The sequence below is a fragment of the Ochotona princeps genome, chromosome 25, assembly GCF_030435755.1.
Source record: "Ochotona princeps isolate mOchPri1 chromosome 25, mOchPri1.hap1, whole genome shotgun sequence".
In the NCBI taxonomy this organism is placed as follows: Eukaryota; Metazoa; Chordata; class Mammalia; order Lagomorpha; family Ochotonidae; genus Ochotona; species Ochotona princeps.
This window is the reverse complement of record NC_080856.1, coordinates 13,378,474-13,404,415: the sequence shown is the minus strand read 5'-3', so window position 1 is coordinate 13,404,415 and position 25,942 is coordinate 13,378,474. Positions and strand designations below refer to the sequence as shown.

Genomic DNA, 25,942 nt, shown 5'->3' with positions numbered 1-25,942 from the left:
CTTCAGCAGTGGTTCTCAAAATAAGGTTCCCAGCAGCAGCAGCAGCATCACCTGGGCGCTCGCTAGGAATGCTAATTCATGGGCCACACCCAGCCGTACTGAATCAGCAGTTCCAGAGACAAAGCATGGTTTTGTTTTCTGTTGTTTCTTAGATGGAAAACTAATATGTTTTAATGTGTAGCTGCTAACAAATATTCACCTTTTTAGAAGTCTTTAAGTAAAGGACTTTTTCTGCCTGCAATTAGTAGTTCAGCATTTTCTCTTTAAACACATAAGCATTTATTAAACAAAACACCTGTTCAAGTGAATGACTTAACAGAAGATTAGAAGCAGAGACAAGACAAAGTTAGAAAAAGATTACGGTAGTAGTGTTGTGTGAAGAGGCAGATTTAGGCGCCAGAACTTGGATATCCAAAGATGTGAGCTCGTGCTGGTAATCCCAAAAAAGAAGCCACCTGTATGCCAAGGTGTTGGAATTGGTGGTGCTCTAGCCCTGCCTAAAGGGCAAACTCTCATGCATTGTAATAAAGAGCTCGTCGAGCTTCAGAAGGTAGATGTGGTCAGAAATCCAGAGGTCAGTTAGTCCAAGAACACAGTAGCAGCCCAGTGATTCCGATCACCGCCTAATCCTGACCAGTGAGCCTCGCACATGCTCCCTGCTCTTGATCATCATTGCCCTAGTTGAGACCCTCACAAGGGTTGCTTTCATTGCTTGTTTATTGGGGTCAGGTGACTGAATACTAAGAATATGCGTAGTTCCATGAATGTGCTGTATTTCACTGCTGTGTTGCTGCTTGGAGTACCCTGTTCCTGTTAGCTCTGCTCCTTTCTTACACTGTTTGCCCTCAAGTCTTAGCCAGAGGATTAACTTCTAAATTTGATTGGCAGATTCAGCTGTTCTCCCAACCGTGGATTTTCCCTAAACCTTACACATTGCTTTATTTGTCACAGAGGTCATGAATGTATTGTAATTGCTTGCATTGCTGGTCATTTTTTGCAGCCCAAATCCATGACTCTTATCTCTACGGTCCTTTCTCCTAGCGTAGTGCCTAGCACACTGCTGATTTTCAATAAATATATTTAAAGCAAATGGAAAAGACATTTTTATGTAACATGGCAAACATAAAGCATGGAATTTTTAAGATTAATTTATTTATTTGAAAGAAATACACGCAGAGATTTTTCCATCTGTCTTCACTCCTCAGATTACTGCAGCAGTCATGGCTGGGCCAAGGCCAAAGCCAAGTACCAACAACTTCTGGTCCATCATATTGTTCACAGGTGTCCAAGCACTTGGGCCATCTTCCATTACTTTTTGCAGGACATGAGCAGGGAGGAGGATCAGAAGTGGAGCCGCTGGGATACCAACCCTCGCCCATATGGGATGACAGCATTGCAGATGACACCATAGCCCATTGTACCACAGTGTCATCCCCAGACATGGATTTTATTTTAAGTAATTGGGACTTGAAATATTTTGCCCTTTTCTCAACTCTAGCAATTATGAAATTCAGCAATAGCCATGCCCCAAGTTTGTCTCCTAAATGTCTTACACCCAAAAAGAGCAACAGAGACTCAGAAAGAAAGACTATTTCTTCCTTGGCCATTGAAGAAAATCTCCATGGAAGTGTACAAGTGGAGTTTAAAAGTGGGAAATGGGTAGAGTGTCTCTGTGCCAGAGAGCTCAGTGCCAGAATTTTTGGACTAGATTGTTCAGATGAATAGAAAGTCTTTCTTTCTTTTTGAATCTCCACAGCCTTCCAAAATCCAAAGTATGTGGGGAAAGTGATTGCAATTGGGAAGCACAAAATAGTTTTAGGTTTGTTTCATGGGGAGATGGATTTTAATGATCTTTAATTTATCTGGCAACTTGTCACAAACTGATGCTTTGTATAAGGAGCTTAGCAGATTTCGAATTATTATATTGAATACTTTTCAAAAGGATTATATACTTCACTGACTACAATGTGTCTTGACTATCAACATAATCAACACATTTGTAGTTACCGATTCCATACCAATTATCTCTAAATCGCTCCACTTTTTGACTTCTGTTTCTGTAATTACCTTTGCTTTTGCTTGTCTAAAAAGCATTATTAGTCAGATATTTACCTAGCTTGTGCTGTGTGATGGGCCCCATACTAGGTGCTAGAACGAAAAAAGAATGAGTAAAATGTCCAAACTGCCTTCATCAACCTTAAAAACCAATAGGAAAAGCCAGGGTTAGCAGCATTTTAGCTTTTCTCAATATCCTACTTTGTGAGAAAACTAGGCAATGAATGAGTATGGCAGAACTCATGGCATTAATTCAGAGTGTTTAAGAGGCCAGAAAGGTAACAGATTAGTGAGGTGAGATGCAAAACTGGACTAGGGAAATCTAATGCCTGTTACAGTAATGGCAGCTTGATGTTGGAGAACAGGGAATGGTGAGGACCATGGCAGACAGGAACATACTCAAGCCGTCTGAGCAAGCAGCTATTCACATCAATTGTTATCAAGTAGAAATGTGTCCCTGCTGTTATTAAAATTTCTAAAAGTAAAATATATACACCTAAAATATATAAAATATACACACACACATCAGAACCTGGATTTTTTTAATGCCTAATTTCCACATGTTAATAACTAAACTACTGTAAATAGCAGATTAATATATGTATGAATAATAGATTTATCATAGGAGTTCCTGATTAGTAGGCCCTAAGAGAGAATTTAAACCCCCATCAAATACATGAGTTGTAGCATGTAATTTGAATACACAGAGCCCTTTTTTGGTTCCTTTTGTGGAGTGGCCCATGTCTCTGTCACAAAAAGGAATCCAAGGCAAAGGAATAGGTGAAGATCAGCACAGAGGCAAGATTGATCTGCATGGAAAGTAGAAGTGTAAAGGATGGAAAGAATGCAGGCAGGCTCAGCAGAAGCACACATAACAGGATTTGGGCTGTCCCTTTACAGGATCTGAAGGCACAGAGATTAGTGCTGGTGTCAGCTGTGGGGCTTAATTGAATATTCAGAGAGGGCAGAGGGGCAAGGCTTCAATTCCACCCATTTCTTTGTCCTGTTTTGGGACTTTCAGAAGTGCTTCCTCAGGTGCATAGAGAAGTGGAAATGGCAGCCATGATAATTTTGTTATTCTGACATTTCAATTAGCTCAATGTAAAGGTCATTGCTGGAACACAGCTGGCAACTCTGTTGGATGTAACTGCAGCAGTTGTGGTTTTCCAGTGCACCCAGGGGGCTGGGAGTTGAGCTGCAGGGGTGAGGCTGCAGGGCAGGTGCTGGCAGTCCTCACTCAGCTCCTCTTTGCTGGTTGTCTCCCTGCTTCATTCCTAGTTAGGAATATAAGGTTAAGCAAATAAATGAATAAATAAAGGTTGACACCCAGTTTTGTTTGAATTTTAGGTAAACAGTTTTTTAGGTGTTGTCTGAGTACCATACCAGGCAATATTTTGTAGTATGTAGGTAATGGTTGCTCTTCCAAAAGTGTCTGTTTAAAATTCAAATGTTAACTGAAAATATTATGTTTTATAAGACAACACTGTTATTACTACTATGCTACTATTCTTTTTTAATTATTTTTATTTGAAAGAGTTACAGAAAGAAAGATGGAGACAGAAAAATTGTCCATCCACTGATTCACTCCCAAAATGGCCTGAATGGCCAGGGTTGGGCCAGGCCTGGACCACAAGCCAGGAACTCCATCTAGGTCGCCAAAATTGGAGCAGGAACCTAAACACTTGAACCACCCTCTACTGCTTTCCCAGGTACATTAGCAGGGAGCTAGATTGGAAGTGGAGCAGCCAGGATGCAAACCAATGCCCACATGAGATGCAGGTGAAATATGTGGGACCATGGCACCGGCCCCATGTGTTATTTTGAAGTCAAGTTTGCCAGAAACATGGCCTGTGAGTAATTGAAGTGTTTAATTGCTCCTCTTTTAATAGCCTTAATTAATCTGAATTAATTAGGAATTAATTTGTATTGAGTGATTGATGTATGCCAAGAAGGAAAAACCTAGAGATAGGAATTTTTCACATCTGTCTATCTATAAAATATTGTTGTTATTTCTGTCTCTTGTATCATTAAATAAATACCAATGGATAGTCTTGAATATATTCAGTCTTGCTTTCATAGAACAGCTGATTATGAAAAGAGATAAGCCTTGGGTACCTGTTAAGCTTTCGAATGACATTATAGAGCATAAGGAATTTATGTATTTACTAAAACCAGTACAAGAGTGGTCTGAAATCAGGAGTAGAGTCTAGGAAGAGAGCACTAGTAGTAGAAACAGAATTTGGCCTAGCTGTGCCTTTGCTCTGACTTCTGAGATAAATAACTCCCATACAGGTGATTACTGTTTTGATCTGAGGTTCACTTCCTAGAAATTTGCTGTTTTTCATTGAATACAGTAGCTGACTCTTTCAGCTTCTGGTAGAATTTGTAATGCCATTTAAATCTAATCACAGAAACACTCAAGTGAGGAAGAAGGTAGAATTTGGGGGCGTTTGGTCACATAACCCTTAAATACTTTCTAGCAGATCTTGCTTTGATGGTTTTTGTGTGTTCAGGACTCCCCAGGCAGCTTGGGAGGATTCCAGCCACCATAAAAGCTTTAGCTACTGTGACTTCATAAACTTTAAAGGTTTCATTCCAGCACGGCGTTAGTCTTTGAATTCCCTCTTTGGCTTCTTTATATGGTGTTGGTTATCTAGCGTCATCAGTTTCAATTCGGTGCTTAAGTGATGACAATGAAGTTTCAGCTTTGAAGCTTTCCTTTAGAACTAATAATGAACTTGGAAGCCAAGGGTGCCTCCTCTCACCAATCCTAAACTCACCTATAAAAAATAGGAGAATACAAAACGAATTTGCGTATCTCAGAAGGAGCAAGTGGATGCATTTAAATATGCCTAGCTGTAACTACTTTCCATTTGTATTCTTATTTTTGAGATTGATTACTTGATTTGGACTCTTATTAGTAACCTTTTTGTTCTTTTTTTGAAGGGTTTTCTTATTCATGATAGTAGGTGGGATCGAACCTCTTCACTAACTTACTTTCATGTGTCTTGTTTAAAAATTGTTACAGCTAAATTTTACCCCAATTTTTTATATAATGTAACTTCCACGATGCGTTTAGAATTGTGTCTGGTTTTATCACTTTATTTATTGTGTTCTCTTCATTAAAAGATAGTAATGTTTGCTTGATCCACTTCAGTATCAGAGCCTCTAGTTGAAGCTCTTGTGTAACTCCTTGCTTTAACGTCAAGATTTTATAGGCACAATAGCACAGTGGTTAAGGTCCTCGTCTTGCACACGCCCCGGGATCCCATATGGGTGCCAGTTCTAATCCCGGCAGCTCCACTTCCCATCCAGCTCCCTGCTTGTGGCCTGGGAAAGCAGTCGAGGACGGCCCAAGGCTTTGGGACCCTGCACCCACATGGGAGACCCGGAAGAGGTTCCTGGTTCCCGGCATCGGATCGACGCGCACCGGCCCGTTGCGGCTCACTTGGGGAGTGAAACATCGGATGGAAGATCTTCCTCTCTGTCTCTCCTCCTCTGTGTATATCCGGCTTTCCAATAATAATAAAATCTTATAAAAAAAAAACACGATGGTTTTAAGTAATTTGATGGAAGGGTATTTAATGCTATGGGAATGTACTTTTATTAAGTGGAGAAACAACATGTCAAAATATTTTGGAAGTTTTGAATAAAAGCTTGTTGATAGGCTTCATCATAATTTTAATACAGAGTCTAGAATATAGAACTTAGAGGGTAAGAAATGTTTGGGTTTGAGAGGTGGCTGCTTTACTTGCAGCTGCGAGACGTTGGGGAAGCTGCTTAACCTGTATGTACCCCCTTTTCAGCCCAGCTGCAGCTAGTGTTGGAAGAGTGACTCGATGAGTGGAATCTCTCTCTCTCTCTCTCTCTCCTTGCCATTCAGATAAATAATTTAAAAAAAAAATGCTTCAACCACAATTAGCAGGGCCAGTCATGTAATGTTTTCCACATTTTCAAAGTCTACCTTGGCAGTTTATAGTTTGAGGTTTTTTCTCATGGAGTTACTGATGTCATATCAATGTTAAATTTTAAATAATTCATCCTTGTATTTTCAATAATCTTTTTACTAAATGTAGGAATAATCTCTTTAATATTCATTAACTTTCTGCTCCCACCACCACCCTCCCCACACTTTTTTTTTTTTTTTTTGGTAACAGCATATCCATCCCAGTCCGTTTGGGCTGTGTGATGGAGGGTGACAAGGCTTCCAAGTCATTACAACATGATCCTTCCCTAATTATGTATCACTTTTTTAGGTCACAGCAGAAATGACTGCTGGATGAGGTTGAGAGAAAGCACCTCTTTGCTCTGTGGTAAGACCCCTTTGACCACGGCATACCCTCTTAACTATATTGAATATGTTAAGTAGAATTTGTTCCATTAGCTTGTTTCGTAAAACCCACTTGATTTATTTTATATTTGGCTGTTTTGAGTGACTGTCATGCCTGATCAGTCAGCACTGTTTAGGAATGTTAGGCTTTGGGAAATCTGGAATCTTTTGATGCTAATATCACCTTCATCAGTTTCAGCAATGAAACATTTCCCTAAAATATTTTAACCTTAGGGTTTTACTGAGAATAACCATATTCTCCTCCACAGGTATTACTTCTTAAGTGGCTTAAGCTTTATAGAATCAGAATTGAGAGCAAGAAGAGGTTGGGGAATAAAGAGGATTGAGAGGAAAGACAGTGAACAATCCTTTGTAATAATTGCCAACACTTGATTAGCATTTGCTTGCTTTTGTTCCCTCTTGCCTGCTTCTAGCAGTCCCTTTCATCATTCTCCCTTTCTAATTTTTCCATTTTCTTTTGTCAGAATGCCTCTCATTGCTAGGATACATCCACTGAGTAGAAGAGATTAGTAGGTTTGAGGCGTAAAACCCACAAGGCACGGCAGAAAAAATGTCAGAAGAAAGGCAAATTGACCTTCAGTGAGGAAAACTCCTTTCACATTTGTCAGTGGAAAATTCCACATCTCTTTTCATGTATGCATATGTATGAAGGTACACACAGCTTAGGGGCTAGAATATTTTGGAATTTTTTAAAAGAATTTTTTAAAAATTTTCATTGGAAAGGTAGATTTACAGAGAGGAAGAGATACAGAGAGGAAGATCTTCCATCCACTGGTTCACTCCGCAAGTGACCACAATGGCTAGAGCTGAGCTGATCCGAAGAGGAGCCAGGAGTTTCTTCTAGTCTCACATGCAGTTGTAGGGTCCCAAGACTCTACTGCTTTCCCAGGCCACAGCAGGAAGGAGGATGGGAAGTAGAGCAGACAGGACATTAACCATTGCCCATTATTGGATCCCTGCACGTTCAAGGCAAGGAGTTAACCACTGGGTCACCGCACTGGGCTCTCAAATTTGTTTTCAATCTTAAAAGCCGTAGCATTTAATTGATGTTTCTAAAATTGTTATTAATTTACGCAAAGGCTTTCCATCAGGTAAAGAGAATTCTTCCTCAGAGGCTTGAAATACTTGTAGCCATATTTGCATTTTTTGAAATCTTTGCATTTTACAGATCACATAGTAAAAATCAGCATCTTATAGAGGAGGTAGTGTTATGAACAGATCACTCAAAACCAATGGAATTTTATAATTCCAGCAATCCTGATATACAGAGTAGCTTGGTTAAATCTCCAGTGAGTTCTCACATAGAATTTTTGTGGTTCTGATCCTGACCACTCAATTTTTTTTCTGATCCAACTCCCTGCTAATGGCCTGGGAAAAACAGCAGACGATAGCCCGAGTGTTTGAATCCCTGCCACCCTTATCAGAAACCCAGATAGCATTTCTGTCTCTCTCTTTCATCTGGCTTTCAAATAAATAAATAATATCCTTTCTAAACTTTTAAGAAACAAATCCTATGTCCTTGAGGTGGATGGAGCTTTGGTTTAGCAGTTAAGATGCCTCCATCCTACATCATAGTACTTGGACTGAAGTCCACTCTCCTGTGGATTCTGATTTATACCTTGGGAGGCAGCAGTGATTCGCTGGAATAGATGGGTTCCTGCCACCCCTGTGGAAGATGCAGATTGTATTCCTAACTCTTTGTTTCAGCCTAGTCCAATCTGACCATGAAGTGGACATTTGAGGAGTAAACCAGCGAATTAGAAATTTTGCTCTCTCATAAACAAGCAAGTAAACAAATAGTATTTTGGAGACATTAATTGTCCAAGAGCATTTACTTCTAATGAAAATCAGTTTCATCAAAATTAAATACCTGACACAGGATATAAACCTCCTTCAAGCAGGTCTGTTTTTTTAACACAAAAAGCAATGCCTTTACTACTACTTTTGTGTTCCTGACTTCCTTAAATGGTTTGCAGGGGGAAAGATAGCAGTTCTTGAAGTTCCACTTACAATAAAGAAAGATTTACCTAGAATTTTCAGGAGTATATTAGCCAGCTTTCTGTCACGGTAACTTCAATGCCTGAAAGAAACTAACTTACAAAAGGGCTTATTTTTGCTCAGAGTTTTGGAAGTTCAGTCTATGGTCTAGCAACGCCAGTCTTCTGGCATTTCATCAGGACATCGGATGGCAGAGGAGCAGAGAGAGGGAGAGCATGCTCATGTTCTCCGTGTAATGCCATCATGATCCAATCCTGAGGCTCCACCTAGCAACCTGTTACTAGTTCTCTGTTACTTTAGCTGAAATGCCTAGAGTATTCTTTCCTGGGGAAGGGGAAAGATCACAGAGTCCCATTTCTCAGGTGTCTGTGTAGTCTAGGCTGACAATGGCAGACAGTATAGGGAAGGAGCACAGGTAATCCAGGATGCAGCAACCTGTGGAGCGTGTTCTTCCTCTGCCATCTGTGTAGTCTGTATTTGCAATGCCATTGTGATTCAGTCATGAAGCTCCGTCCATGACATCTAATCCAGTCCAGTCACTTCAGCATCCTAACTGGATCAGCTACTAATCCATCACCCCTGAGTCTAATCCATTAATTGTTGAGATAAGACTTTGGAGTTTAAACATCTCCATGATTTAGGGCAGCCAGGTTAAATTCAGCACTTAACACAACTTTGTAATCCAACCAAATTCCAGGGCCCTTTAATCCAGTAACATAACACTGGAGATCAAGATCTTTGTGTATTGCTTAGCCTTTCTTTGATAATGAAGAAGCTTCTCCTCATTGCTTAAGCCATTATTGTACTGGATGAAACAAATATAAATCAATATGTCTCTGTTGTCTTAATATTATTCTTCAGTTTACAACTGTGTATTAACTGGCTCATATGAGAACATGTACTGTATAAAGAAGGATGTAATTTGATTCCATTTTATAAGATCTTTCTCTTTTTAGTCTGATTGTCTAGAAAATATTTCATGTATCACAAAATATTCCTTATTCGAAAACCTTTGAAAAGTTAATGTTTTGAGAAGAACAGTAACTGTATTTAACTCTTATACCACACACAGTGGTTACCTTTTTATACTTATACCAATTTATAGTCATAGAATTGATCACGAAAGATTCAGTAGTTGTCTGACTTCCAGTAAAACATGTGCCAGTTGCCATAAAAATTTCCTGGCTCCTGGCTTTGGATCAGCTCAGCTCTAGCCATTGCAGCCACTTGGGGAGTCACCCTGGCTATTGTGGCCATTTGGGCAGTAAACCAGCAAATGGAAGATCGAGCTCTTTGTCTCTCCTCTCTGTCACCCTGCCTTTCAAATATATAACTTTCTGAAAGCTTAAAAAAATGGCAGGTGGAGGAATCGGAGAGATCTTTCTGTCTCAGCACGGGTAAAGCCAAGAACTCAGATCTGCCACATGATGGAAGGATTTTGCTGCCTTCCCGGGGAAGCTGAAGCAGAAGCGGAGCAGCTGGGACTTGAATTACTACTCAAGTGCAGAGAATACAGGCAGCATCTGAGTCTGATGCACTACAATACCAGCCCCAGGAAGGATTTGTTTTTGCTCATTTACTTTCTTCCTACGATTTAGATTTCTCTAAAATGTCAGGGATTTATAATATTTCAAACAACTGTTATTTTGATGTATACACCAGTAATTCCTTTTTAATCATTTCAAATAAGAAGGAATCATGCATGAGCCAGGAACTCATGCCATCTATAACTAAGAAATGAAACCAGTATACTACTTAATTGCCCACTGTTTAATTTACTATAATTGTCTGAAAAAAGATATCTCATCACAGCGTTTTGACTATTTGGTAGTTTTAAAACTAAGAAAAGCTGCAAGGACATGGAGCAGCAGCCCAAAGTTGGGACCCTGCACTGATTTGCTGGCATAACATTGGAAAGGTCCTTGATTAGAGTTGTCTTGGTGGCCATTTCTTTTAGCCATGATATGCTGGGTAACTAACTGATGGTTAGTTGAACCTGAGTACACTGAGAATTTTCTAAACTAACAGGACCTAAAAAGAACAACAAATGAACAATTGAATATTTCCACAAAGATCAGATGTGCATAGTGGATTAAGCTGTCACTTGGTATGCCTGTATCCTTTATCAGAATGCCCAGGATTGAGTCCAGCCTTTGGCTGCAATCTGTCTTCTGCTACAACTTTAAGGGAAAAAAAGATTGAATATGTTGATAGCCTCAGCAAGATAGTAGCTACTTGTTCTCATCTGCCTTAGCTTTACTATTACTTGTGCTCGCATATAAACTAAACAAGCCTTCATTAGAAATGATCAGAGAATAAAGATGCCACAGCCCTTAATATCTAGGCCATACGTTTCTTCATAGAAAGAGAATGTATTTAAAAAGAAGCAAGAATTTTTTCTGCTTCCCTATGGGAAGAACATGCTGCCTTTTATAAATATCTTAGGCAGGCTACAGTAATCTGACCCTCTTAAGAGACAATAGAATGTGTATGCCCATATTTTAAGAACCCCCTCATATTAATTATAATAAGTAATAGGGAATTATAGCAATTGTTAATGAATTTCTTTGCTGTACAGAGATAGTGCTTTGCTTCAGGAACAGTAGTCCAAAAGAGTAACTTTAAAGGAGAATTCAAGCCCTGTGATGGCCAGATTGCACAACTAGTCCTGCCACAGGGATTTCTCTGTAGTTTCCATAGTATAACCTATCTAATTACTGCTTTTTCTGTCTTCGGATTACATCTTTTAGCTCTAACTGTAATGTGAGATAACGTACACACTGCTTCAGAATGATAGTTCAGTAAATTGTTTAAACTGAAATCCCAGTAAAAGAACATTATTCTTATATATGTTACAAATAAAACTAGTACGTCCAGTAATAGGAAATCTAAGTTTCTTGGACCCCAGAACTTTTTAAGAATCTTCTCTAAATTGTCACATATGCATAATATTGCATATAGTTTCACACAGACCTCCAAAAACCTGTGGATTGCCCATTGACCCAAGGTAAAAAAAACTTCTTCAATGATTATCTAATATGATGCTCTGTAGTCACAGAAGGCTATGTAAGTTAGCAAAAACTGTCATATCCTTTTTTTCACTACCTATTTTTAACATACCCAATAACCACATATACTTCATGGCCACCATGATTGCATATAGAAGATATAGAACATTTTCCTCTTCACAGACGGTGCTGTTGGACAGCACAGTTAGGTGGTTCTAAAATATTTGCTTTAGGAATCATGCATATTTATGTGTAGGTCTGTATAGAACTGCATAGTTTGGAAACCCAGGATATATAGCATATGTTGTAAGAAAGTCATTCCCTTTAATCACAGAATACATTCTGTTAAAGCTTAAGTTACTTGTGTGACTAGAACTAAGGCAGGACCCTCAGGACTTCTCTATGATCATTTGGCTTTTATCTTGCTGTATCTCTGTTGAATTCTTCATACTGGTAAGTACTAAATCTTCTCCATTTCTGTGTAAGCCCAGATTTGTCATATAGGTGGAGCTTATAATACATCAATAACTTCAATGAAAAATTGAATTTAAAGTGTGAATTTTGTGAAAAATTGAAAACTATGCTTGATTTTTCATAATGTTTAGTTTTCATATATAATGAAATATACCAAAATAAACTCACTTTTAATCCTATTTTAATGAACTGTTTTGAAGTACTCTCATTTGCTGATAAAACTATTGCTATCAATATAAAATTCCTCAAATTTCTGTATGTGTATCAAAAATACTGTGTATTCGCCCTTGTCTCTAATTACAGTGTGCTACAGACATAGCAAAATGCTGAAGGCAACGCAGATGCTTTGAATTCAATAGTATGGTCAGGATTTACGAGTAAATACAGAGTTCACAAGTGGACTTGCCTCTTTTTTTTAGGAATTTAGACTCCGTTTCCATGATTTGATCATTTGGTCTTTGGTGGGGCCCAGGCATGTGTATTTGCAGTAATTCACAGGACTCCCTCCTCCCCAGTGCATATGATGCCACGTGCGTTCTCGAGCATACAGCTGTGTTGGTTATCATCAAGTGATCACAGGAGCGAGCCTTGTGTTGAGCATGTGCCTCACATTAACTTCATTTCACTCTCAGAACAGCTCTTACTAGGAGAGTATCTGTTTCAAATTGTTGAAACAGGATAAAGTTGGTCCAGATTGCTTAGTAGGATTTGTTGGGATCATAATTTCTTGACTTTAGTCACTTGAGTCTTTTCTCTATTTATTTATTGTAGCTTTAAAAAAAAAATGTTGAAATCTACTCCCTTTAACCATTAACTGTGTAGAGCAGTAGTGTTAACTGTATGCTCTGTTGTGAAGCAGATCTAGAAGTTTTTGCGTAATAGAAACTGTATATCCACTGAACAGCAATTCCCCTTCCCCCCGACCCCTAGCTTAGACAACCCCCATTCTACTCCTAAGTATACCTGTCACAAGCAGATCCTGTTTGTAAGAAACACATCATCTACATAATTTGAGTCTTTCCACAGAGCCATGCTTAATGATTCACACATTAATTTAGCTTTGAGCACATGGGCTTCACTGAGCCTACAGTGACCTTAGCATCTCAGTTCGCTTGGTAGTAAGCTATTGATCCCAAGTGGTAATGCACATGCAGATATGGCTGACTGTCAATGCATTGATTATGTATTCGTAGCATGTTCTCTAACGTGTATCATACACTTAGCATGTATCAACAATAAAAAGGAAGAAAATAAGGTCAGTGGACCAGGGTGAGAAAGAGAGGATGAAGGACTCATTGGAGTGGTCAGGACATAGGTGCAGATGTTACAGGGAAATCAGTGCTGGAGTTGGGCATAGCCTTTGGTGGCAAAAGCCTGGGTCACCAGAGTAGTGAGGTATTCCATGGGCACCATACACTGACATGGTATAACTTTGTTTATGACCCAGGTGCATGGTGTGGTAAGTTACATCCATGGTGTGGTCTGATTGGTACAACTCCAGGTTAGGTTAATAAATGTGTTTTGCATTTTCTTTATCCTGAAGAATTCAAAGTCTTGTCTAGTTCAGAGTTGTGTGTCTCAGTACTTGTTCTTTTGTGACTGGCTTTTTTCTCTTTTCATAATGCCCGCATGGTACATCTATGTTGTAACACATGATAGAAGCTCCTTTTTATAAGAGTGAGAAATATTCACTGTGTTTATGTACCATATTTTCTTTATGCATTAATGTATTGTTTCAGCCCCTTAAGTATTTTCAGTGATATCTCTAGGAACATAGGATTGCACGTATCTCTTTCAGATCCTGTTTTCTTTCTTAAAGATGTATTTTTATTGGAAGGGCAGATTTACAGAGAGGAGACACAAGGAAAAATATCTGCCATCCACTGGTTCACTCTCCAAGTGGCTGCAACAGCCAGACCTGAGCTATTTTGAAGCCAGGAGCCTCTTGCAGGTCTCCCATGTGGGTGCAGGGTCCCAAGGCTTTGGACCTTCCTCCACTGCTTCTCCAGGTCGTAAACAAAGAGCTGGGACACCAGCCAGCGCCCACATGGGCTCCCAGTGTGTGCAAGGGGAGGATTAGCCAATTGAGCCATTGCTTCAGGCCCCTATTTTCTGTTCTTTAGGAAAAGTAAGCAGAAGTGGAAGGGCTGGATCACACAGTAGTTCTGCTTTCAGTGGTTTAAGGAGCCACCAGTGTGTTAACAGCAGCAGCATCTGCACCCCTACACGCCTACCTGCATTGTGCAAGCCTTCCATTTTCTCCACAGCCTCATCAGTACTTGCTTTTTCTATTTTAAAATTGCTGTCTTAGCAGATATGAGGTGATATTGGGATTCTTTGGCTTCTGTTTTCCAGATACATTACTTTAAATTTCTTTACATAAAAATGATGGCCATGTGTATGGCTGGAGTCCTGTGCCCATTTACCAAAAAAAAAAAAAAAAAAAAAAAAAGGAAATATCTAGTGATTTGGTTTTTTGCTGTTCAGCTTTAGAGTTGCTTATCATTCCTCTCTCTGACCCAGAGCGGCCTGTGGGAGCTTCAGTTTCTGGGAAGTTGTAATATTTGAGCTGATTGCAGCAGGAGATTTGAGTAGTGTGTTTTCATGGCCACCACACTTAACCGTATCAGGATCCGCATTGCATCCGAAATCTCCACATTATTCGTGCACATTAACCTTTGAGTTTTAGAATAACGGAATATTTTGAAGATTTTACCCACAGCCAATTAAACTGTTAATGCTCAAGATAGAATCACCTCAAAAACTCAGCTTCCTAGGAATATTTTATAGTTCATTTGAGTAGACTTGCTATTCAAAGTGAGAACTAGAGCAGATAATTTGTTGCTGTTAATTTGTAACACATATGCAAAATGAATTTGGGCCAATGCAGAATTTCCAAGATGCTTTGCCTCTGCTGAAAGGAACTAGATATGATTGACTTCCTTTTGCCTGTTAGAGCTCAAGGTCTTTGTAGCAAGGATTATGTATTTCTACATCTGTCTTTTTATCAAGTGATAAGATATAGATACTTGAACTAATAGATACTTGGACTATAGATACTTGGACTAATCTGTTTAACACAGTTATATCTGCCAGCTCTGCATTTAGTATTTGTAAACTCTTTTTAGGACAAAACATTACCAAACTTTGCCACAAGGCCCTGTCACATAATTTGTATCCCTTTCCCTGAGTTTGAAGATACTCACATTGTCTTACAAGGTAAGGATGTTCACAATCCCAGGTGATCCCTCTAAATCCTTAATTTCCACATTGCAGTTTAGTAAATGCTTGGTAAAAAAATGCATTTCCTCGATATAGTAAGATTCAGTATTTTTTAAAAAGATTTACTTATTTCTATTGGAAAGTCAGGTTTACAGAAAGAAAGACAAAAAGATTTTCCATCCTCTTGTTCATTCCCCAAATGGCTGCAGTGGCTGGAGCTGAGCCAATCCAAAGCCAGGAGCCAGGGGCCTCTTCTGGGTCTCCCACATGGGTGCAGGGTCCAAAGGCTTTGGGTCACTGTTGGTTTTTCTTGAGTGAGTGAATAAATGCTGTACTTTAGTATCACATATCTCATTCTTAGGCCACTATGAACAGTATATGCAAAACTGATTCAGTTTTTCAGTTCCTGGTGCTTTAAATAACAGGACAAAAAGAAATTTACCTAAAGAACTGAAATTGAGTTCATTTCAAAGAGTGTTTCTAGAATAGCTATCTCTCTGAAAAAGATTCCCTGTAGTTTTACAAGTGCCAGAGATGTTGCCTTGTTTTCCTGGTTACTCTACATAACAGCTGGAGTACAGTGGTAGATCCAGGCTTCCACCATGGCAGACCTTGGAGGGACTCATGATACATCCTGCTGTAGTTTGAAGACTGAAAATCAGAATCATAGATCCAAAAGGCTTAAAGTCTATCAAGTCTTAACAAAACAGAAGGTAATCTTAGGAGCAGGAATATTACAGCCTGCAAAAAGGTTTTCCACATGTATCCAGTCCTTGAACCCCTGCTGCTTTGTTCATGAAAGCTGGAATTGTGATACAGATTATGTAATAAGCAAAGATAGACATATGTCAACATAGGAATTTGCCTCCTGAACCAGTACATGCCGTGTCGGTCTGATGTGAGAGCCATCTTCTTTGTGCTTGACAAATAAACCAAAGTAGCAAAGAGTTTGCAAGTGTGACAAGAAATGGCATGAAAAAATCAGCCTGGCATTGTCTGTCTCTTCAGTATATACCATTTAGTCTCCTTGGTGTCCTGTGTCTCAGCCATAGGTCACAATTGGGCCTTAGAGACCAGCGCAGCGTGTTGTAGTCTTCCCCCTCCCAAGGACCCCCGGAATTGCTACCATTGGCCAGTGTCCAAGGAGAAGGCTTCAACAGCTGCCTTGACGAATGGGTTTCCCCATTCAAGCAAGCAAATGGGGTTTGAGCTGCTTTGCAATACTGCCCCTGGGATGGAGAAACTGTTTAAAATGATAATAAAGCATCCTCTCAACACTATGTATTTTTCTTTCTGGAGATACGCAAATATCTTCAGGATCCTTTTAATGCAGGAGTCTACAAAGTTTTCATCTAAAGAGCTTCTTTCAATTTTTCTTTTTCTTTTTTGTTTTCTTTTTTCCTGTCTTTTTCACAGACAGTAAGGATTGTATCCTGGAGCCGCTTTCCCTGCCAGAAAGTCCAGGTGGCACCACCATTTTAAAAGGTTCTCCATCTGTGCCGTGTATTTTCTGTGAAGAACATTTTCTGGTGGCCGAACAAGACAAACTTTTGAAGCACATGATTATTGAGCATAAGATTGTCATAGCTGATGTCAAGTTGGTTGCTGATTTCCATAGGTAAGTTTTGTTTCTGTCCATAAGCATTTAGATTCAGAAACAGCAATGACCTGTGATAGAAAAGCATCGCTATACAAATTCCCATTCTTTTTCATGTTTCTCCTGAGTTTTAAAGAAAAAAAATGTACTCCATGAAATGCCTTATAAAGTTTTTTTTTTAATCTTTCTCTTTTCCTTGAATGTGTGTGTTGTATTGACAATACTGCTGTTCACCTGTGGAAACCGTCCCACTCTCCAGCAAGCAGAGAAGAGTTCTTTTGCCACAATCCATGAGATTGCTGGCACCGATGAGATTAATGCTCTTTTCATGGTTTAGACCAAAGACATTGTGAGGGTATCCTGCCAGAAGGCCAGAATAGACTTGGTAATAGGCCACCCGAAAGACAGTGATTGAGATCAGAGATCCTAGGAGCCTTTCCAGCCAAAAACATTTTGTTAAAAGCAGTTTTCAGCTAACTACTACCATGCAACTGAAAACCACAAACAAACAAAAAAGCTGAATCACTCAACAGGCCGTGGCTGTCTAAAGAGTCTGAGTAAACATCTGTTGAGTTCAGTAACCAAGGTGGGCTGAGGAAGATTTAGAGAAAAAAAAAAAAAAACAGAACTGAATGCTTGAAAACTGCACACGGTGGACCTGCAGAAGATGTTCTTCTTATTGTTGTTAGATTTATTTATTTATTTTCAAAACCAGAATTACAGAGAGGAAAAAGGGAGAGACAGAAAGAGATTCTCCATCCACCAACCCACTTTCCACAGATGACTACAACAACCAGCCCTGGGCCAGGCTGAAGCTAGGAGCAAAGAGCAAGCCTCATCAAGGTCACGCATGTGGATGGCAGGGCCCCAAGCACTTGGATCATCTTCTGTTGCTTTTCCTAGCCTTTTAGGAAGTGGGGCAGCCAAAACATGCACCAGCACCCTGATGGGATGTTGGCATTGCCGGCTGCAGCTTTACCACTACGTTACAACTGCAGCCCCAGAAGTGTTATTTTTGTGTGAAACCTCACCCTTATAGCCAGAGCACTAAGTGCACTCCGCTCCAAGACAGGAACACCTCACCTAGAATGATTCGTTCCAGCAGACAAACAATAGATACAGTTATTTCTTTTCTCCCAGGTTAAAATTTCTTGAATTATTTGTCCAGAGGAAAGAGCTTCCTTTAAACACCTGTAGAGGATTAGCTATGCTCATGTCATGATTGGTTAGAAATTGCAAAGATGCTCTGTAAAAATAACATCATGGTGAATACTGCCTTAGTATGGTTTGCTATGAAAGCATAGAATTGGGTGTTCCTGATAATGCACCATTTTGAGACACTGTCTCTCAGCTCCCCTAAAAACCATTAGATTGTGCAGTACATTATATTATTTCTTAATCTCTTTGAGATCACACACATCATTCCTGATAAGTAACATAACTTTCACAATGGCTAAGGAGTTCTGAAGAGCTCTGTAAAGAGCAGCATGCTATGTGAAACCAGGCAGCCCAGGACAAATGCAGGCTCCAAAACATACCAACCTTGTGATTTCCAACAAGCTACTTCTAAGTGCTGTAAGCATCTCTTTCCTCATCTGTCAACTGGAGTTAACGTGAGTGAGCCTTCATAAGCTTGTTAGAAAGGCTGGAGAACAGTGTATATAGCACCTCCGCCAGCCTTAGGCATTGTATACCTGTGCTACCTACAGTAGCCAACATTTCGTTTGTATTTTGGATATCAAAGGTACATTTGAACTTTTTTTTTTTTTTTTTGCAACTGTAACTTGGGTCTTTGTTAGCATTTACGCTGATTTAAAAACCTAATTAGACTACTAATCAGAGTTTGTACAGTTTAATTTCTGAGCACATTTTATCCTGGGTTCTGAATAATCCAAACCAAACTTCTGGGAAAAAAATTTCTTTTTAAATGAATAGCCAGCATTCCCCCAGGAGTAGTACTGGCTGTGCTGTAGCACTGGTCTCTTCCCAGATGCCTCGTGTCGGCGCTGAATCCCCGCAGGTGCCTTCCATTCACTCAGTGTGGCTGAGTGGATGTGGGCGCTGCTTGGTGAGGCATCAGAGAGAGAACAGACTGCATGAGAATTACATGATTCGTGTATGCCAGTGACCAGTGAAACAATTTCTGACATACTTTAAGAGGAGAGACGCTGTACTTCTCATTCTAATTAAATATTTTTATTTCCAAATATATGTGTGTGTACATATATAATGTGTGTGTGTACATACATATAATTGTTCACAGAGTATTCTGGAGGTTTTCTCACGATACCTTGTATTAAATAGTCAGATTTGGGGATTTTGTTTTAGAAATTTCTTACATTAAAAATCTTCAGTTCTTAATCATTGACAAGATTGTTAAGTAATTCTTGCATATGTCTTTCAACTCTTGTTAGGTATGAAATCTTTTTAACTCATATGTTTCAAGAAAAATATGATTGCCTTCCAGTGGTTATTGAATAGCTTTAAGATGTTTCTTTTTCTTTTATTCCTAAATCTGAGGATTACCTGAATCTTTGTATTTTCTTCTTTTGCCTACATATGATAGTTAAGTGGCTATATTTGTACTGACCAATCTGTTTTCATTACCAACATTCATCTTATTTGGAAACCTAGTTGCCAACTATGCTCTTAATTAAATAAAATCTTCACACAGGAAGTAAACAATTAGCTCAAATTAACCAAGAGTATATTTGAGTAGTTAACTTCTAAACACCTTTCAATATTTATTTATTTGTTTGTTTGTATTTATTTACTCATTTGAAAGCCAGAGTACATAGTTACGGAGATAGAAATGTTTCATCTACTGGTTCGCCTCCCAAATGACTAGAACTCCAGAGCTAGTCCATGCTGAAGGCAAGAGCCTGGAACTGGTCTAGGGTCTCCGTGTGGGTGGCAGGAGCCCAAGTACTGGGTTCCTTCCCAGGTATATCAACAGGGAGCTGGGTATATCAACTCAAACCAGTGCCCATCCTGGGTGGCCAACACTGCAGGTGGGTGCTTTAACTTCCTAACTACAGCAACAATTCCTTCTAATATTCAATATCTAACCTCCTTTAATAACCTCCCACTATTTAGGAAAACTGAAAATCTCTCTTCAAAACTAGTGTAATTGATCAGAGTGAACTCCAGATCTTCTCGGGAGTCTATGACTTTTCCTTAATTTCAGAAAAGAAATTATAGAGGAGTGGGGAGGAGGGAATCAGTTGGCATGAATGAATTGACTCAGAATTTCTCGGAAAAGAACTGTTCCTTCTGAGTACAGTATGCAGTGAAAATGAAAAAAAAAAAAAGCTTGTGCTTTACAAGAAGTAAGCTATGTGCTTTTATTCAATATAGTTGATTTGTCCATTGATGCAAGATAACAGACTTCCTGATAAAGAGGGAATAAAAACAAAAATAAAAATCTTTCCTTTGAGCTCATTTAACATAGTTATTTATACTGAGCTATTTTCTGACTTTTTTTAATTAGATAAAATTTCTCTAGAGGCAAATGTGAACTCCTAAATTCTTGGCCCTTTCCATATTAAATTCTACTCATTAAATTCTACTCATTCAGTGCTACCTAATTAACAACAATATCTCAAGCTTTTATGCATTTGTCAGAAAAGCACCATTACAGTAAGGGGCTGGAGAAGCAAGACTCTGCTAGAGTGACTTTTTTGTGTGAGAGAGTTCTGTGAGACGTGAAGTTCTTTCGAAAGACAAAGTATTTGCAAATGACATTGTAATCACCTCTGGAGTTTTTGAAGAAATTATGAAATGCCTTGCTAACAGTCATGCAAGGTGACTGTGGCACAATGGAGAGCGCATTGGGCTTCTAGTGACAGTAACAGTCAAACAACTGAAAAGTCCATCGTTCCCTGTATTTCCTGATGACCTTTGAATAACCTGAGGAAGTGGGAGAAAATGAAGAAGAAAGAACTGAATGATCCCTTAACTTTGAAAAACTGCATTCTAGTGGGTAGGGGAAAAGTCACAGGAACATGTTCTGAGAATGTGCCGTCTCGAAGCTGTCTCCCTGTGGGATGCTGTGTATTTGAATGCCTGCACCGACCGAAAGGAGATGTAAATATTGACACCTTTTAATTCTACCTGTGAAGTAAGAAAACACTCTGTAACATGCTTAGTATTTTGCTTTATTTTAGACATAGGTCGAAAGTGGAGCAGCCAGGGCACAAACTTGCTCTCATATGGAATTCTGGAGGATGCAAGGAGAGGATTTAGCACCTAGGCTACTGCACTAGGCCCGTATTGTTCTATGTGTATGCATTATTCATTTGTGTTTTTTTTTCCTTTACATACTCTGCACTCACTGTTGTCATCTGCTTGCATTTATATCTTACGTGTGTCTGTTTCTCTCACTTGCACTCTTGCCTTTTTTCTCTCACTTCTGTTAGCACAGACTTTTTTTCCAATATACAAATACCCTTTTTATTCAGAACTATGGTATTGATAAATTACTCTTAAGATAATTGGTGATAAGGAGGCCAACATGGTGGCTAAACATGCCAATCCTCCACCTACAAGTGCCAGCATCCCATATGGGTGCCAGTTTGTGTCTCAGATGCTCCACTTCTGATCCAGCTCCCTGCTTATGACCTGAAAAAGCAGTGGAGGATGGCCCAAGTGTTGGGACCCCGGCTACCCACGTGGGAGACCTAGAAGAAGCTCCGGGCTTCAGATCTGCTCAGCCCCAGCCATTGAGCCTAGTGAATGGAAGATCTTTTTCTCTGTCTCTTGAAATCTGCTTTCCAATAAAAGTAAATAAATCTCAAAAAAAAAAAAAATGGAGGGAGAGGTGGGGGGAAGAAAGAATTTTTAGAAAGAGGACTGGTTAGAAAACTTTACATAAAGCTTCAGTTGTTCTTCTAATCCTTGACACATTTACTGTGGACTGACTGTGTGCAGAACACTGCCCGGTTGCATATTAAAGCATTTAAAGTATTCGACTTCCTTCTCTTGCCGTGCACTGTCTGCTCCAGCAAGTGCCGTTCTCTTGCACAAGGCTTTGGTTCTCGTGAGCATTTTTCACTGCAGGCTGCTTGATTTCAACGGCACATTTCCTTCCTCCCCATAAAGAAAACCATTCTTTTCTTGGTAGCTTTGATGAATGAGCTTGCAGTTGTCAATATGAATCTTGCCACATAGGTAGAAAGATGAACAGCTCACTGAATCCTGTCACCTCACTTTTCCAGTGGAATACAGGTGTGCATGTTATAACTTCATTTTAATTTTAGGCAGTTTAGGAACCTACCTCATACATTGCTCATTAGTCATAAGAATTGTAAGCCGAGCTAATTTTCCAAAAACTGAATTCACCTTTTTGTTCAGACACAGTGTAGATGTACAGGAATTTTGAATCTAATGACAGTGAATTTAAAATAATTTCTCATTCCATTGTTCTTCTGATCTATGTCTTTTCATATATAAGATACCAATCAACTTTCTCTTTGTTGGAGAATGAACTATGAACCTATTTAATCGTTGTTGCATCTGACATTTACACTTAGATGTTATTTCAGAAAACGTCATTATCACATAAAAAGAATTCATCTGAAGTATCTTAGATATCTATTTATTAAACTTGGAAATAGCAGAGTTAATCTTTTTCATGCCATTACAGGGTAATTTCATTTCATTAAATATTTATTACTCGTTCCTACAATGCAATGCATGGCCTTTCTGTTCAAAAATGTGCTAGCAGTTTCCAGCTAACATTTGATTTGTTGCTTTGGAGTAATTAAAGGTTCATATATAATGCTCTCATTCTAAAGAAAATAATATGCTTAGTCTTGCCTTGCCATCCTTTCTTTCTCATTGTTTTCAGCTATGTCTTATATTGGAGGAAGAGGTTCGCTGAACAGCCTGTCACAGATTTCTGTACAGTGATACGAATCAATTCCACAGCTCCACCTGGTAAGTGCATAGCTTGACTATGATCTTTTCTCTGATGTCAGAAAATTTAAAGGAATAATCTCAATTTCTTAAAATTGCTTTCACTTCCGTGATAGCTAAAATTAAATATCTGCGCTTATTTTGCCTAACTTGAAAAAAAGCTAAAACAAAACTTACCAAAAGTTATCTTCACAGTTGTATGCATACATACATATACACTTGATATGAATAAATATTCCCAGAAAAAAAATCTGAAGTAGCTGTTTTCTCATTTATTTCCTCTATCTCTCAACAGAAGAACAAGACCATTATTTTTTGTTGTGTGACGCTTTACCAGAAGATAGAATTCTTAGAGAAGAGCTTCAAAAGCAGAAACTGGTAAGAGCTGCTTTACAGAGTAAATCGGAAAGTCATACAGAATCTATTTTTTTTTTTAATTGCTTGTAGGTTTTTTTTTTCTCTTTCTCTCTGTTATGGAAACTCAAACAATGGAAAAAACAAAAGTATACACTTGACTGAAAGTGAAAAAACATTTCATGTTAAAAATGCAGAGAGAATTTTTGGATTTGTTTGCTTCCTGCATTATCTCTGAAATAACAACAGAGCTTACACATTTTAGTGTAATTTTAGCTCCCTGACACATGCTAGGGTGCAGTGGTTGTGGAAAAAAGCCCTCAGCTAAAATTGAGTTGAATTGATTAACCTTTTTTTTCTTCTCTTCACTAGGATGTGCTGTACTCCAGCATTTCTTTTATTCCCCCTTGATGAATTAAGCATACGGTTTAATCAACACAGTAACCTATCTCATTTTCAGCATCAATCATAAGCAAACTAGCTTGAAAATAGCATATTTAATCTTCATAACAACACATATTACTGAAATTTTTTCATTTTGATAAGCAAATTAGAAATTATTGTTTAAGTCCTTAAATTTGCATAAAAGTATTCATTTTCCAATGAGTATTGTTATTTAATCTTGACTTAACTCAAAAGTGACTTATTCATTCCTTAGTGGCTTCTTACTACATATTCCTCGTATCATTAGACTTGGCTGAATTTATTAGGGGTAAGGGACATGATTTAAATGGTTGCACTACTTTCAAGACATTTACAGGAAAAATAAATGCTGTTAGTGTAGTCACATAATTTGAAAAGGTCCTTTGAAACATACTTTATTTGTTCTCGTCCCAGATGATAATTTTCTCCCAGTAAGAGAATATTGTTAAATGTCAGTTTACATGTAAGAAACATGCTTTTCTTTTCTTTCTTTTTTTTCTTTTAATTTTTATTGGTAAGTCAGATATACAGGAGGAAAAGAGACAGAGAGGAAGATCCTCCATCTGTGGATTCAGTCCACAAGCAGCCACAAGGGTCGGAGCTGCACTGATCCGAAGCCAGGAGCCCAGAGCCTCTTCCAGGCAGGTGCAGGGTCCCAAAGCTTTCGGCCATCTCTACTGCTTTCCCAGGCCACAAGCAGGGAGCTGGATGGGAAGCAGGGCCACCGGGATTAGAAGCTGGGCCCCAAATTATGATTTTCTTGTATCACAAATCCAAAGCTGGCCTGAATTTCTCTTCTTCCTATAGCAGTGTCCTGTGAAATCTCCAAAACAAAGCTGAACTTACTGTCCTATTTTATGGCACTGATTCACAGTTTGTAGTTTCATGTGTTTTCTTGGTCTTGCTCACAACAGCCTTGATCAACAGTGACCAGGTTGTTAGGTTTCCAAAAGTTTTATCCTCTGCAGAAGATGGGCATGTCCATAACTACCATGGCCCTGCTCCCAGTGTGAACGGCGGTGCTAGTGCAGACTGGGCAGTCACTAAACGCCCCTTGACTGGCTTCAGCCACAGCTTTCTCCTGGCTGACTTCTGATTCCCCACAGCTGGACTTCCTTATGTTCTGCTTTGCCGTGTGGACTTCCTGTCAGTACCTTGACCTGAAATACCTAATAACTAAACCTGTCCTTTCTTATATAATGACACTGCTGTTCTCCTAATCACTCTGGAAATTTCTAGAGTACAGTCATCTTTAATATATTCCTTTTTCTCTCCCTGTACCTAAATCATTCGTAAAATCCTGCCAGTTGAGTCCCAAGTCCATATCTTTCTTTGCAGTTCTAAGACTTTTTCTTATCTATAGGTTTAACTCTATAGTCTGGTGACAGTGCTTCCAGAATTGTAATATTAACATATAAGTAGCAACTGATTTTATTCTGTTCTTCAAAAGCATGTAGTACTATTTATTATGTATATATTCTTAAGCTTTTCTAGGCTCAGAATACTTTTCCAGTTATTTTTTATATATTCCAGTTATTCCAGTGCCTCACCTTCTGTTTCAGTTGCTAAGTGTCCAGTTTGTTCTACAGATATAAGTCTTAGAACAGACCTTTTCTTAAACACAAGTCACACACCAGTGGATGAAACAGGCAGTGGGCTGGGCCTTTGTGGAGCTGCTTGTCCCACGTTGGCTCAACTGTTAGATCCTCTCAGGACAATACTTCATCAACCAGTCATGCCATCCCCGTATTGTCACCTGTGTCAATACACACCCCTAAAGGCATTGTTTCCCAGATATAACCTGTCAAAATTAACCACCTCTTCTAGGTTCTATTAACCTACTATTTTGTCTGGCTTTTACATTACAGCTAGTTATTTTTTAAAAAAAGGTTTTTTTCTTCCTTAATAGATACCTTTTTTAAGAGTTAATACTCTTATAGTCACTTTTATGGCTTCTCTGAGACTTGCCCATAAAATAACTTGTTTTTCGCTTTGCCTGAAGGAGGAAACATGTGGCACTCATACGTTCTCAGTAGCAAGAGGAGAGAAAATTGAGAAAAGGAAAGCATCCATGTAATTTTGCATGGAGGGATTTTTTTCAAATCACTGTTATAAATGTCAACTTAAGATGACATTCATGACAATTATAAATAATTCATGAAAATTTTAACCTATATAGCAATATGATCCACTGGAGAGAAACTGTTTTTTGCCTTAATGCTGCTTCATGTATCGCACCTCCCTTAACAATAAAATAACAAAATGAAATTACATATCTCTCACTGAAAAGATTTTTCTTCCTTGTGCCACTGGGTAGATTTTAGAGACTTACTAAAGGAATAAATTATTACCTTAGGGCCCGGCGGCGTGGTCTAGCGGCTAAAGTCCTCGCCTTGAAAGCCCCGGGATCCCATATGGGCGCCGGTTCTAATCCCGGCAGCTCCACTTCCCATCCAGCTCCCTGCTTGTGGCCTGGGAAAGCAGTTGAGGACAGCCCAATGCATTGGGACACTGCACCCACGTGGGAGACCCGGAAGAGGTTCC

At 39.0% G+C, this 25,942-nt stretch overlaps 1 protein-coding gene across 4 annotated transcripts in view; it reads left to right on the top strand.

Moving 5' to 3' along the window:
• ZNF277 (zinc finger protein 277) overlaps positions 1-25,942 on the top strand; it is a 71,076-nt gene that overhangs the window by 27,543 nt on the left and 17,591 nt on the right. Inside the window, exons 2-5 of one of the 4 annotated variants that reach the window (XM_058655019.1) lie at positions 6,312-6,368; positions 16,525-16,726; positions 22,554-22,642; positions 22,917-22,999. In XM_058655019.1, coding sequence (XP_058511002.1) covers positions 6,312-6,368; positions 16,525-16,726; positions 22,554-22,642; positions 22,917-22,999 — 431 coding nt within the window. Of the gene's footprint in view, positions 1-1,205; positions 1,246-6,311; positions 6,369-16,524; positions 16,727-22,553; positions 22,643-22,916; positions 23,000-25,942 lie in introns of all 4 variants that reach the window. The other 3 variants (XM_058655020.1, XM_058655021.1, XM_004592540.3) reach the window with 3 other exon arrangements.